At 28.8% G+C, this 15,055-nt stretch overlaps 1 protein-coding gene across 2 annotated transcripts; it reads right to left on the reverse strand.

Moving 5' to 3' along the window:
• Window positions 1-1,530: 1,530 nt before the first annotated feature.
• On the reverse strand, window positions 1,531-15,040 carry LOC107436104 (mutagen-sensitive 101). 2 transcript variants are annotated; one of them, XM_016047678.4, is made up of 4 exons: window positions 14,727-15,040; window positions 13,213-13,289; window positions 9,757-10,218; window positions 1,531-5,680 (listed from the first exon to the last, which is right to left on the reverse strand). In XM_016047678.4, the coding sequence occupies exons 3-4, from the start codon at window positions 10,205-10,207 to the stop codon at window positions 1,668-1,670; spliced, it is 4,464 nt and encodes a 1,487-aa protein (XP_015903164.1). In that variant the 5' UTR covers window positions 10,208-10,218; window positions 13,213-13,289; window positions 14,727-15,040; the 3' UTR covers window positions 1,531-1,667. The 2 variants fall into 2 exon arrangements, with proteins under 2 accessions (XP_015903164.1, XP_015903165.1); XM_016047679.3 differs by having other exon boundaries at window positions 14,712-15,034.
• Between the last annotated feature and the right edge of the window lie 15 nt (window positions 15,041-15,055).

Genomic DNA, 15,055 nt, shown 5'->3' on the forward strand with positions numbered 1-15,055 from the left:
TAGGGACGACAATGCTATTAATTACTTCCGGAAAATCCTGAAGAAGAGAGAAAAGCAATCGACATTGGACATGCTCTTCAACGCCCCATAAGCATACAATGAAAAGGACTGATTAATATGCAAGACTATATGTATGTATTATTTTTTTAAAAACTTACTAAGAAATTATTCATTTTTTAAACTTTAATTTTTTTGGGTCTCCAGAACGAATTAATCGATTTCACATAGAAGTCTATGGTGAATCGATGATAGGTTAACGAACAATTCGGATAGCGAACATAATCTCGGAACGGATTATGTTCGTTAACCGATCACCCACTGTATTTTGCATTTTTGAGACAAATTGTAATGGTTTAAATTATAAGAAAAATTAGTTTACTACATTATGAAAAATAAACAGCTATATTAAATTGAAGCATTTCATGTATCATGATTCAGCTGAACTTTTCATAACTTTTACGTCTTGATGTAATAAAGAACATAAAAATCTCATTACATATATTTTAATCATACCTAAGAAACTATTGATTGACTTTACAAGATTGAAATTAAAAGACTCAAGATGTTTTTTAATGCCTTAAATGTAGAAATGTTTTTAAATTAAATGTAGAACTTGAGACAATCTCTCTTTTTTTTATATGAAAAATTAGCAAAAAAACTAGTTAACAAGAAATCACAAAAAAATAACAGTTAATGCAAAAAAAAAAAAAACTAACAGTTAATAACTATGGAAAACAAGCTAACAATTAATAACTAGCAAAAAAATAAATAACTGTTACTAACTAATAAAAAATTGATCGAAAGAAATAATTAATCCCTTAATAAATGTGCTTTTGTAGTACATATTATTTTATTTCACATTCAAAATTATTATCACTAACTATTTAACACAGTGTAAAATAGGTAATTAAACTACTTTTAATCTAATTTTTTTCATTGTGTGCTGTCAAATTTCGAAATCGTTAAAAGTGTGCCGCAACAAAAAAAAAGTTGAGAATCACTGTTCTATACAGTTTATTATGTGAAGAACTAACATTCAAAACCTTAAAAACAAGAGTATTTAAAGAATTGTCTTAAATTAAAATACTGTAAGAATAAATATTATCTTGAAGTAAGAGTTAATAAAAATAAGGGATCATTTCCAATTTGAAAAATTAAACAGAGAATAAAAATTGATTATATTTTTTCTTTAAATTTTTCAAATCTTTCCACATTAAATAAATATATCGCATCCTGGCAAGAAAAGTGGAAAAAACAGTAATTTTGAGGTTATGTCAATAAAAAATACGTATGAAGTGCCACATCTCTAACTACCAATTTATCCAGCTGAGGGTAATTGTGTCAGTTTTCTGTCTATTTCAGAATAAGTTTTATAGTATTCTTTAGGTAGATTTTTCTCAAATGCTGCATTTTAGAGTTATAACACTATTCTTGCTGGGATGCAATATATAATGTTTTTGCTTTAACTTCAAAAATTAATAACAAGTTGTAAATGCAGTTTCTTTTTCTAGAAAAACTCATGATAAAAAATAATCAAAAAATGTTTTATTTATATAAATTCTAATTCTTTATGAATTGTGCGATATTTACAAATTATGGCTATGTACAAAATAATTTACAGAATAAATATAGAAATTATGGATAAAACTAAAATATTTTAATTGCTTTTAGGCTATTCTACTTCTTTTATTACTGCCTCTGGTAGTCATACTTAAAGTTCGTCGCTTTGATGACGTCAAAGAATTGTTCAACAACTCTTTAGCCTCAGGTAAAACAAAATTTTCGACATTTGGAGGTGGATCATCAATTAGGTAAAAAGCAATATATTCAGGTTTGATACAATAAATATTATGAGATATAAAAGGACTTAAGTCGATTTGGGATAATGTTCTCTTTTTCATATCAACAATGACATGAGATATTTTATCTAAGAATGAATTCGATGCTTCGAAAGAAATTATTTCTGCGCTTCCAGCTCCGAGAATTTTATTGTAAGTTGCTTGTTTTCCTTTGTCTTCAGCAATAATTACAACACTCCAGCCTTCGAAAGCACCTTTTCTACTGCTATCTGAACTTAGATTCAATCTCCATCTGGATGGACAGTTTGCAATTTTTCTACTCATCGCTGGCAAGTTCTGAGCAAACTCATTTGTGGCCGAACCACCCCACTCAAAATCCTCTTCCGCTAGAAACTTTTTTTGCTCTTCTGAAGCCAACAGATATCGAGGATGGAGTACCCATTTTCCTGACGCAATACTGGACAAAAGTTTTTCATTTTTCAATGGCTTCTCCATTATTAGATGCGTTGCAGTCAAATCGAAAACTTTTTCGTCTGAAACCTCCCCACCAAGATCACTAATGATTTCGATGAACTTTAACTTCTTTGGTTCTGGAATATTAGTAAACATGAACTTCTTAATTTTCAAAAACTCACTTTCAACAACACTTTTCATTTCTGCACGCTTTTCATCTTCAAAAACACTCTCTTCTTCAAATTTTTTGTCAGAAATTTGTTCCGATCTGCTCGTGCTTTCTTCTTCATATTTAGATAGATTTTCAAACTTTCTGGTGTTAGCATTCATGGCGGCAATTTTTTCCCTCTCTAACCGTCCGGTGGGATCATCCCACACAATTGGGTATGGCTGGGAAAACTGTTGAGAGCCAGAGTGTTCTTCTGTGTTAGCATTCTCTTCAACGCAAAGAGGTTTGACAAAAGAGTCCGAAACAGGTCGTGGGACTTTGCTTAAAATTTCAGTGGTTGGGCTACTGGAAACAGAACTTACAAGTCGCCTGGAATTTCGTTTCTTTTCGGATTTAGCAGCCACTAAAAGTTCTTCTAACTGCTTATTGAAGTCAGGATCTTTTTTATTTTGAGTTTTTACGTCAATAGTAATATTTTCTTTTTCTGTACTTTTTCTATTGCTACTGTTTTTGACTATAGATATTTCATTAGTAAGGGACATATTCAGTTTTAATGTGTGTGGATACAGGGTTTCATCTAAAATGCAATTTTTTTCTTGGCACGCATAAACCCATTCGGGACAAACAATTTTCTTCCCATCAGACTTAGCTTCACGGAAATCTTTAGACAGATCATTTGGCTTACCACTAAAAACAAAATGAGAGCAAGAATTATCATAAGACCATATATAATCCCCTCCTAATGAAGTGACAATTTCATTCAACTCATGCTGTAAATTATTTAGTTTTTTAGAAACACATAAAACAACATCTTTAAAAATTTTATTTTCACTCTTTATGAGCTTTTGTTCATTTACAATCTGTTCACAATCAATGTTACTATACTCAGATTCAGAACCCATTGTACAATTCAAGCCTTTCATTGCAGATGCCAGATTTTTTCCAAAAATATCTTCCACTGCAAGGCTACGCCTCCTCATACTGCGATCATTGGCAGGGGTGCTCGAATCTAATTCATTTAGTAAACCACTAATCCGAAACTTATATTTATAAGATCTGTTTAAATCTAAACTTTCATAGCTCTCATTGATAGAATTTTCTGATTTAGAGAAATGAGGGGATAAAATTTTATTAACTGTTTTCGGCAGCATAGGTGTTGAGACTCTTTCAATTGCTTTTGATAAAACAGGAGACATTTTAACCTCGGCTTGAATATTGTTTGTAGATGGCCCAGGTAATGGCTCTTGTAATTCCAGATCACTTTTTTGTAATCTGAGCTTTGGTATCGAAGTTTTTGATAAAGCAGGTGAAAATTCAACCCCTGCAGGCACGGCATTTGTAGATAGCTCAGGTAATGGCTCTTGAGGTTCCAATAAATTCTTTTGAAACTCATTGGAAAATGTTTTAGCAAGACTTCTTTTATTAATCTGAGAATTTGACGTATTTTCAGCAGGATTATCTTCACGAACAACACATTTCTTAACACAAACATCAATTAAATAGCTGTGCACAGGTGGAGCAACTCCTAGTTTTGCAGCATCTAGAACCCATTGTTTACTAACAGCGGGTATTTTCCATTTTTTAGCAGCTTCATACTTGTTGCCTTCGGGAGTTGCAACAATTAAATGAGTGTTTGACAAAATTCCTCTAGACTTATTAGCTTTTCTAACAAAATATTCCTGACAAGTTGCTCCCATTACTTCAGCTAAGTGCATTAAGCAGTCCCTCTCAGTTCCAGTATACTGACTAACAGATATTACATACGATACAAATGGTTTTTGGCCTGCGTGTATCGCTACTGGGGAAAATAATTCATTTTCTTCAAAATCGTAAATTCTGCTGTCTTCAAGGCATTTTTGAAGCCAACAGTTCGTAATTATGTTTGAAGCTTGCAGCTCATACTCGTGCTTAATAATAGGAACTATGGCAATATCAGCAACAATAGAGCTATGTGGAGAGAGAACCACTCCAGAATGACTTTCTATCATTCTACAAAGAATATCAGAATCTTTTTCCTCAAATCCAGCCACAACAAATTTAAGCCCAGAAAATAATGCAGCTACGCTTGGAGTGGGACCTTCATCTGCAAGGTCAATCACTTCAGGAACATCATATTGAGGATCAGATGTGGATGGGTCAGCATTACAAATATTTGGCTTAGATTTTGAATTATCACTGATTTTATCAGATTTTCTTTCCACGATTGAATCCTGATTTTGAGATTTATTAGGCATATACTGGTTAAAAATTTCAGTTATATTATCGGGAACAGGAGCTGCAATTTGCAGGGAACTGTAGCTGCTATTTGATGAGGCAGCTTTGCTTTTAGATTCCTCTTTTTCAGGACTAAGCATAGCTGAATCCATGAAAAGAAATGGTTTTTCATCGACTAGTTGCTCTTTGGTGCAACATTCCATTAGCCATTTAGAATTCAGAATAAATGGCTTTGTAGAGCTAGATTTAACTATGTTCATAACATCATCTGAGAGCTCATCACATACAATATGAGTAACACTATCAGTGTATTTATTAAATCTCATTCCAGCACCAGCATTGACTATTTTCTTTAATTTTTCTAGATGAGAAGGGTTGAAACCATAAAGAAAGATTTTGCAACCATCAAGAAATTGACCATTTCTTGGCAAAGTTGCTAAATCAAATTTTTCTAAGACAGAGTTTTTTAGTTGTTTTTTACTGACGATAGCAACAGATACATCACTTCTGAGAGTTTCATCTAAGTGGGAAACAATTGAAACATTGTTTATAACACTACATTCTACAGGAGGCATTTCAAAGGTTAAATCCCTATTAGGGGTTGAACGTTTTGGTTGTGCTGTCCTGCTACAATTTTCAATTTTATAAAGATTTTCATCTTTACAGTAACCTGCTTTAACACTTTCATAAATCCAATTCACATTTACACAATAAATTTTCCAAGTTTTAGCGTATTGGTATTTCTGGCCACTAGGCTCGCTTAGAACAAGATGAGTAGTTTCATGAGCTTTCAATGGAGGTAAATACGTACCCCCGTGTGTCTCAATGATGGATTGAATGGCATTTCTTTCTTCCATACTTAATTGTGAAACAGTAATCTTTAAGCCTTTGAAAACTGGACATTTGTACTTATCATAGCAACTATCAGAAGCATGAATTCGTTTATATTGACCATCTGACCAGACATCATCTACCCACTCAGGTATCATGATTGGTAAACCAAAATTTGCAGCAGCAACTTGGTATTTTTTGGACCCAACTTCACCTACAGAAATAAATAAAAAGGGGTTTTTCAAAGGAGACTCATTAACAAAACACACATCCAAGTTAAATATTTGTCACCTTAACTAGGAATATACTTTCTAATGTAGTTAATTATAACTTTTAAAATTTTTCTCAATTTGTTAAAAAATAAACAAACATACACAGTAGTTTAAATGAAAAAAAGGTAGCCATACTTGGCAACCTTTCAATCCTCATGAAAAAGACAGTATTGTCATTTAGAAAGCACAGTGGAGATATTCTTCTAATAGCAAAAGAGTACATATCCTAACTATTTGCCTGATGGCTAAGAAGAGAAATAAATTTCTAATCATCCCCTTAGCAAAATATTGTTAACTATTTAATATAATAACTGGTACACATATGCCAGTTAATGCTTAATTTTTTTTTAAAAAAGTAAAATTGATTGCCCCAATTAAAACTTTTTATTTTGCTATCCAAGTTTTGTACCATAATAAATTTCGGCAGACAGAGTAAACAGTTGTAGTACTTTAAGACTAGAAGCTGTCAAACTCTGCGAAGAGTAGAACTTGTGCTTAATAAAAAAATATAAAACAAATCTTAGGTTAAAAATTTTTTTTTTTTTTTTAATGAAAGAACAAGGAAAAATATTCAAAAAATTTAGCATCAATTGTTTATTCTCCATGCAGGGGAGATGTGTAACATAGACTGCAAAAAAAAAGGAAGTTACAATTTTGTGTATTAGTTTTTCATTAGCATTATGACAATATCTAATATATATAATTCTCTTACATGGCTCCCAAATTTTAGCTGCATTTCTTTTCCGCCGGTGGCAACAGTTTTCATTTTTAAAGAAGTACTTTGTACAACTAAATAAGATTCTTTTCACAACACTTAAATATTTACTTTATTTTCTTCATATATGTATACAGAGAACAGTCGGCAAAGAATTCTGTTAGGTTAAAAAACTTTTCGCTAAAAAAAGAACGAATTCTAAAAGAAATAAAAATTAACAACTTAAAAAATATAAATACTGTTGCCAGCCATAGAATTTTTTGAAAGTTAACTTAGCAACATAAATCAAAATGACATAGAAGCGCAACTAGATCAAAATTATGATACCCGAGCGCTTGACGTAACAAATCCTTCAAATCTATAAGTGTTGTATCGCCAAATGCCCAGATTAACAATTGTGTTTTTAAAGAAATTCTATAAAAAGTTTTAAATAAAAAAACTTCTATCCAGCTACTTCTACAAGTGCTTTTTGAAGAACTTGGCTCATTGATTAAAAATATTGTTTTAATTTTACAGTACTAACTTTACTTCTACTTACATTATTGCTATTACCCTCTTTCATTATATTTTGCAACTTCATGCTAAATTTGAGGACATTAAGTTGTTTTGTGGTTGAATACTGGCATTTAGAAATGTGTAAATAAAAAAAAAAATGTTTAGAGGTTAAGAGTTGCCTCAGAAAAATTTGAATTGTTGACACTGAATTTAATAATGGAAACAACCGTTTTTGCGAAAAATTGAATTGTATTGCTGACATCAAAACTAAAAATATTGTGTTTCAACTTAACAATACTACCTTAATTTTACTGACATTTTGAACAAAATTAAGGTTTAGAATTGCCTCGGAGAAATTTGAATTGTTAGCAATGACTTAAGCAAAAAGTTTTATTTTAACTGACAAATACTATATTATAATTTTAACTTTTTCTATGACTATACTCATTTTCTTACTCTTTTCTTTGTTTTTTATACATTTTATTTTTTTGTGATAAAATAAAAAACTTATAGTTGTTCTGCTTCTGAACACTGATGAAAACACAAAATGATGGGCTTCATCAACAATCAAAAATATATACATTTATTTTACAAATTCCATATTATTAAGGTGGCGCCCTTCAGAGAATTAAAAATACAAAATTATCTTCATCAAAGCCGATGCTTTACATCCGGCGTTCAGTGGCAGACTACTATTTCATATTGTTTTACAACACATGGCTTTAGCCCTCTGGTGGGAAAGACTTTAAAACAAAACTTACAACAGTTACTTTTCTCAACAACTGAAATTTAGAATAGTGTGATTAAGAAAAATATGTGAACTGTTTGCAATTTCAAATTAATATTGAAATGTACAGGTTTAGAATTTTCTACAGTGAAAAGTTTTCGGAACTTCAGTATTCAAAAAAGTATACAAAAGCTAGACGTTAAGAACGTATCCAATGAGCGAGCATTGGATTGCGAAGCAATCCGAAATGAAAGACGAAAGCAGTTCCGGGGGTTGGCGAGCGCCAGCGAGCAGGGGGCGAAGCCTCCTAGTATATATAAAATGTGACAAGAGAAGACTATTCGACGGTTAGTCAAAAATAATCCTATTGTGCGGATCAAAACCTTGTCCTCTTTTTATTAAATTTGCGTTTAAAACAAAATAATAAAACAACTGATTGTAGCTCTTCAACATGTGCCATTAATTTGTTTTCTTTCTTTCATGTATGTTTTTGGTTATGTGATCATTTTGGTTATGTGAGATATTTTGAATTAAATAACGACGTAAAATTGTAAATTAATAATAAAATCTCAGTAAGTTTAAATGATAACAAAGAATTTTTCTTCAATTTTTTACAATTAGAATTGGTAAAAATCAAAAAATCATTGATGTAACATTTTGTAATACAACTAAGTGAAATTGTTAAGCATCTTTTTAATGTAACTATGTGAGGAAAAAGCATTTTTTTATGTAGTAAAAGAGTTTTGAAACTTTAAACGATTAAGGTAAAATACCTTCGTAGAAAATGAAACGAAATTTTTTTAAAGAAATTAGTTGAGCAGAAATGAATTTTTAGCTACAGGGTTCATACTCAAAAAGAAGGATTTTTTCTGACTTTCCCAGTCAAGACTCCGACTTTTGTTTTCTGACTTTTCAAGCTAATTTACATAAAATTCCAGATTTTAAAAAAATGAAGCTTACATTTAATAGAAATCTAAATTATACTTACAATGAAAAATAGCACAAGAAAAGAGAAAAAGGAAAATAAAATTTATTTTTGAAGAAAATAACAAACAAATTTTATGTTTGCCCTCCCAGCAGAAATTTGGGAAATTTACAACCCTATTTCGGAGGATGGCAAATGTACCCAGAAATAGTGAGTTAACTGTAAAATGCAATTGTGCTCTATCACTGATCTTAAAACATTGCTCTTAGAATATGAAGAGAAGAGGAGTTTTAAGTTTTTTGTTTTTAAATTACGCATGTTCTATTGCTTTCTCTAATCTTCTGAAAGTCTATAAAGTAATTGTCGGTTCGGCAATTAAATTTATTATTATTTTCTTGCAAACAAAAGCTTGAAATATAAAGCTTTTGATTCGCAAAATTTGATGTGCTGAAAAATTACCTGACCATTCCAGATTTCAGGATAAAATTACAATTTTCTCTAACTTTTTTGTTGAATCTTATTTGTTCTGACATTTCCCAGATATTCCAGGAGCATACAAGGCCGGCATTCAACAAGTTGAGGAGGCAATTTAGTTACTTTTAGATCATTTGCTTTAAAATTTTTTAAACAGGAAGTAACCTTGGATACATTTCAAGCACCCAAAGCAGACACCCATTTTTCCAGATTTGCCAAATGAGTAAGACAGAAAAAAAAAAGGTATTTGAAATATGAAATACAAAGTTGGCAACGGAATTTTGTTTTTAATCAAATAATACTTTACCGCTTCACTTCTAAGGGATTATTTATTTAATTAAACTATTTACGTACATGGCTTCAAAATTTTAATTACCAATAATCAAAAAACAACAAATTGATGATGTATTCAATTTCAAATGGTTTTGCATATATTAGGCATGAATTTATTTTTTTTTCTTTCAGAAAAGATCATATGTTTCATATCAGTTTACATAAAAGAAGATATATCTTTGACAAAAGCATAATTAATAGAAATTTAGAAACATTCAAAAATATGTTTAATTCAATGGTTTAGATTAGATTAACAGAAATAAAAAATTGAACAAACATACACTAATAAAAAAAATAAACACACACAAAATATGCATTTACATAAATAGTTTTACAATTTCATACATACCAACAATTAAATGGGTAACACTTTTGGTGAAATCCTTGCTGTATAATCCACCCATCAATTCCACCTTCCGGAAAATATCTTCTCTACGAGCATTATCCATGTTTGAACAGGATACAGTAATTTTTCTCATAGATACGCTATAAACAGGATATGGACGTTTAGGCAGAACATCACCATACTGAAGACAGTAAAGAATGCAGAGAGGTCCAAGTACACGGCAGCGAATGGATTTCAAATGTTCGAATACTTCACCTTCGAATGGGTCCATAACAAATAATTTGGTTTCTTTTGAAGCGAATTTTAAACATTCTTTTGCAGGCAGCCAATTTGGTTCCATCTGATGAGAATCCACAGCATCAAATGCATCTTTTAAGTTTTCAGTTGATTCTGCAGGACTATCACCATTTAATACAAAACAAATGTCACACGTGACAGCTTCTTTAGATTGCATGATTTTTAGATCTAAAAAAGATGAAGTTCATGTAATGAGAGTATAAGAACTGGATTTTAAATATTGGTCATTAAAAAAAAAAATCAGTAGAACATCTGCATCAGATTTACATTCCTGATTTGAAGAGCTAAATGAGTAAAAGTTAAATAACATTTTAGTAAATTTTGAAGTATATAAATTGGTAAAAGAAAATAAAAATGATGTATTGCATTTCAGAGAGCATTTTAGTTTGGACACAGCTCAAAATGTGTTTTTAAGAAAATTATCAAAATTCGAAATGCATATTTAAGAAAACCGACATAGAATTTGATTAAATTTTTAAACTACTTTTATATAAATATACATATTTTTTTTTTTGAAAATTAATTAATAAAATCCAAAAATTTTTTAAAGCAATGCCATCTATTAACATAAATCACATAGTATATATCTTTTTTACAAGCAGTCTATTTTCAAAAGATATACTTTTTACAAAATTGTCAGGTGTTTTATATATATATATGTGTGTGAATACTTCTGTTTCTAAAAAGTGACAAGAATTAAAATTAAAAAAAAAGAAAAGAAAAACAGATTTATTGATTTAAATTGAATTTTTTTAAACCAACTAAAGCATATTATAAACGTTTTTTTTTACTAATTATTATTTAAAAACAATACTATAGCTAAAATAGCAATAATTTTTTTTTAAAACTAAAATGGTTAATTATTATAAAATTAACACTGGGTGAATAAAACCAGTTATTTCATTGAAGTTTAACATCTTCATGAATTTTAAAGATAGAGAGGGAACATATAAATTAGATATCCAATAAAGAGTAAATTAGTTTACAACAGAAAACATTAGTAAAAAAAATATCGTAAATTTATCCAAGACAGAACAAGTCTTTTTTCATCATTAATATATTTTAGCAAAATATTTACAGTAGAAAATCCTTACAATGCAAAGCTTGAAACCCAGGGCTTCACGTTTTATGAAAATACACTTTGAAATACACCTAACCACTTTAATCCCCGAGTCCAAGATTTTACCCTACAATTTCTGTAATTATTATAATACTTAAAAAATAAATAATATCCCTACTTCAGCTGTTCAAATTTTTGATTTAACATCCAATCAGGTAATCTTCCAATCCAATGTTAATTATTTTTGTGACAGGATGGCACTGTTTAATGATGTAATGTATACTAACTTTCAATAAGTGTCATATTCAGTTCGCTAACTTTATCAACCTTCAACTTGTTAAAAACACTAGTTCATCAACTAATATCAAGTATGCTTAGATTTTAAAATATAATCTAAATATTTACTAAAATGATAATGCCTCAATTTTTTTTGGAGTAAGTCTACAACTTCATTCACACAATATTAAGGAATATAAAAAGGTAGATGAGCACACAAAAAACAAAGATAAGCATTTATTTTCTTTGATAGCTTTTATACACTGAGTGGGATTTTTCCCACAATGCCCATTTTCTTTAACTTGCATTTTGAGTCATATTCATCTTCTTAAACATATTTTTCGAATTGAATCTATTGTATTGAGTCATATCTATTGTATCAAGCTGTATCTCAAAGCATCTAACTCACTTTACAGATATCTGGTGGTCACAATTTGATAACAACAAACGTTGAATGCTATCGTACACAAGTTATTCGATTCTTAAGAATTTAATGACATTAGCTAATTTCACTAACCAGTGGTTATTTAAATTGACAAGCAATATTTTTAACTGATGGAATAGTATTTATTTGCAATAAAATCTATTAAACTAAATTAAAATGTAAATAACTTTCAAGATGATACAATTAGAAAACCTATTTTGCTCTTGATGTGTTTAGTAGGTTAATTATAGTGGTGGCAGTCACAATATACAGAAGGTTAATATCTCTGCAAGATAAATAATAATAAAAATTGGCAGCTGTGCATTAAATGATGAGTTAATTATATTGATGACATTCACAACATACAGTAAATTAATATTTTTGCAAAATAAATAACAATTAATAATAAAAGCTGGTAGTTGTGCATTAAATAATAAGTTAATTATAGTGGTGACATACCGAAGATTAATATTTCTGAAAAATAAATAATAATATTAAAAAAAAACTAACAGTAGTACATTCAAATTGTATTAAGCTTCAGAATGAAATTTCAACCAAGTATCAACATCTTTAACTTAGGTTTTTTTTTTTTTAAAAAAAAAGAACCTAATTATTTAAAATCGATTTGATTGTAATCTTGTCTAAAATAATAAAATATAAAATGAAGTTTTGTGAAAATATAATTTCTTTACTAATTACTTAAACAAGTTCAAAAATAACAGTAAATACTTAAAAAGTTGACACATACATCAAAATTTTGTGTACATAGACTATATACAAGTTTTAAAAAGATATGCTAGACATAAAAAGCTCAAAACATAGGTTTATAAGATATTACGAATAATGTAATAAATTTCATTAAAAAAAAATTGTTAAATTTTTTGTTGTTGTTGATAAGACTATCATTTAAATTACACATCAATTTAGTTAATAACAGGACTAACATAAAAAATATGATGAATATGAACAATACTTGAAAATATCTGTCGGCTAAACTTATTCTCTAAAATGCAAACTTAAATTATAACAAATATATGAAAAAATATTTTGAAAACTAATTTTATTCATGAAAAAAATGTCATTTTTGAGATTATCCCTAAGTTTAATAAAATATCTTAAAAAGACAAATTAAGCAGATAAGTATCTTTTTAACCAAAAAAGTAACTTAGTCTTTAAGAAATTATATTTACAAAATATATAACATATAAATTTTAATCTGTTCCAATTTGAAAGGGGGAGGAGTGCAAAAGATAGATTCCCAGAATTGCATAAGACACAAACAATTTACAATAAAAGTGGTCAAGCAATGTTTACTCTAAAAAAACTATTATGCTTTTAAACTTAAACACTAAAAATAAAAAGTAGTAGATGGAGTTAAAAATAGGTTAGAATAATTACTTACTTTTGAGCACGTGCTGAGTTAGAAAATACAAATTCGTATAGACCTCTTTCTGGCCAAGATACAATTTCAAAACTAACCTGTTAAATATTTAAATAAATGTTAAAATTATAATATAAAAATTATACCAACTGTACTGTTTATCTAATAGAAACTATAGATAATTTTAAATTGGTATAGCAAACATAGATAACAATATACAAACACAGATTTATAAAATCTTGGAAAAAATAATTCAAACCAAGGGAAAAAAATTTTGAAAAAGTGGCTATTAAACAAAAAGGACATATCAATGACAATCAATGACTTATTAAAGTTGAGGAAAAAGAGGCTACTAAGAGTAAATCTGTCAATAACTAAAAATTTAAATTTTCAAGTCTAGTTTTTAGAATAAATTTCCTAATTACATTTTATTTTTTTATGTAATAATAGTTTCAGCAGGTAGCATTGTAGTCCATGCAGCTCAGCATCAATCAAAAGAATAATTTTGGTCTTATTCATACAAAAGTGAAAAAAGAACTTGGATTACAAAACTATTTCTTTGTAATCATATGCTTCAGAGAAAGGAGTTAAGATAAGAGTAAATAAAAATTGATTTTTATATGATAAATAAATTGATTAAGTGTTTTTTTTGTGATTGTTTTTGTATTTTTATTTAATAACCAAAATTATAGATTGGATAAATTTTAATTTTACATATTTTAATACTTTCTACTACAAAATTTTGGTTTTTAACAGCAATGGTCAAATAAAAAAAAAGAGTTTAATATCAATATAACTGAAGAACATAATGGATTGATCACTTGAAATTTAACATGCAGTAAGTTTATTTATAAATACTTCATATTTATAATAGATTAATTATCCTTACTCTAAAATTTTGGTTTTTTGACAAACGTTAAAAAGGAATTTTTGACATTGGTTAAAACCGCTAATTGTCAAAAACTTGCCAACCCTGACGAGGGTTGTACCACACACCACAGGTCACTTTATAATCATCCCAGTACTAAATCAGTGTTTAAGTTTTGGCAAAATATATGAGTATAAAAACAATAAAATAAAAAGAAATCAACTTTAAAAAATAAAAAGAAATCAGTAGGTGGGAAATCACAAAGAAATTAATTCAAGGTAAAGGTAATTTTTTTGCAGGCTAGGTAATTTCAGTTAGCAAGAAGTAAACAGTTACCAATATGGGAAAATTTCTTTTTGTTTAGACAGAGATAAAAATAATAATATTAATTGTTATTAAAGAATTTTTTTTATTTCTATTAAGAAAAATAGAACTAAATCATGTGCTTAGTAACATTTTTGACAAACTTTTTATGAGTGTTGATGCTGGCTAAAATCTAATCATGCATACATTGCATTTATTATATAGAATATCAAAATTATAGGAACGCTTCTCTTTTCTGGAATTTCTCAAGGGTCAGTTATTATTCAACAACCAACCGATTTCATAAACAAAGTAAATTTCATAAAAAAGTAACAAAAGAAGTTCTTACTAAATTGTATTTTACCATTTATTTTAATACTTGAGTTTTTTGATATTGCATGCATCTTTGGCATGTATATACATATTTCTTAACTAAATTTTTTTGCAATCAATAGAACTACATCATATCTGCAGTCTTGAATTCAAATTATCGTAAGTGATATTTATTTATGTGTAGAAGTTTCGTAAAATGAATAGAACGCTTGAGGTTACATTCGTATTTTATAAACTATTACGAGTACATAAATCCCAAGAAAATTGTAACACATTATTCGAATTTGAACTTAACAACAAATGTAAACACACAACACGACTTCAAGAGCGCGGAGTTTCATAGATAAGAGGAACCCGCAA

Source organism: Parasteatoda tepidariorum, chromosome 6 (assembly GCF_043381705.1).
Source record: "Parasteatoda tepidariorum isolate YZ-2023 chromosome 6, CAS_Ptep_4.0, whole genome shotgun sequence".
NCBI lineage: Eukaryota > Metazoa > Arthropoda > Arachnida > Araneae > Theridiidae > Parasteatoda > Parasteatoda tepidariorum.

What these genes read in the sequence shown, in the direction of transcription:
- LOC107436104 (XM_016047678.4), bottom strand. Translation starts at nt 10,207, where the DNA reads ATGCAATCTAAAGAAGCTGTCACGTGTGACATTTGTTTTGTATTAAAT. An exon ending in TGTTACCCATTTAATTGTTG is followed by an intron (nt 5,681 to 9,756) that starts GTATGTATGAAA and finishes TTATTTCTGTAG; the next exon opens with GTGAAGTTGGGTCCAAAAAA.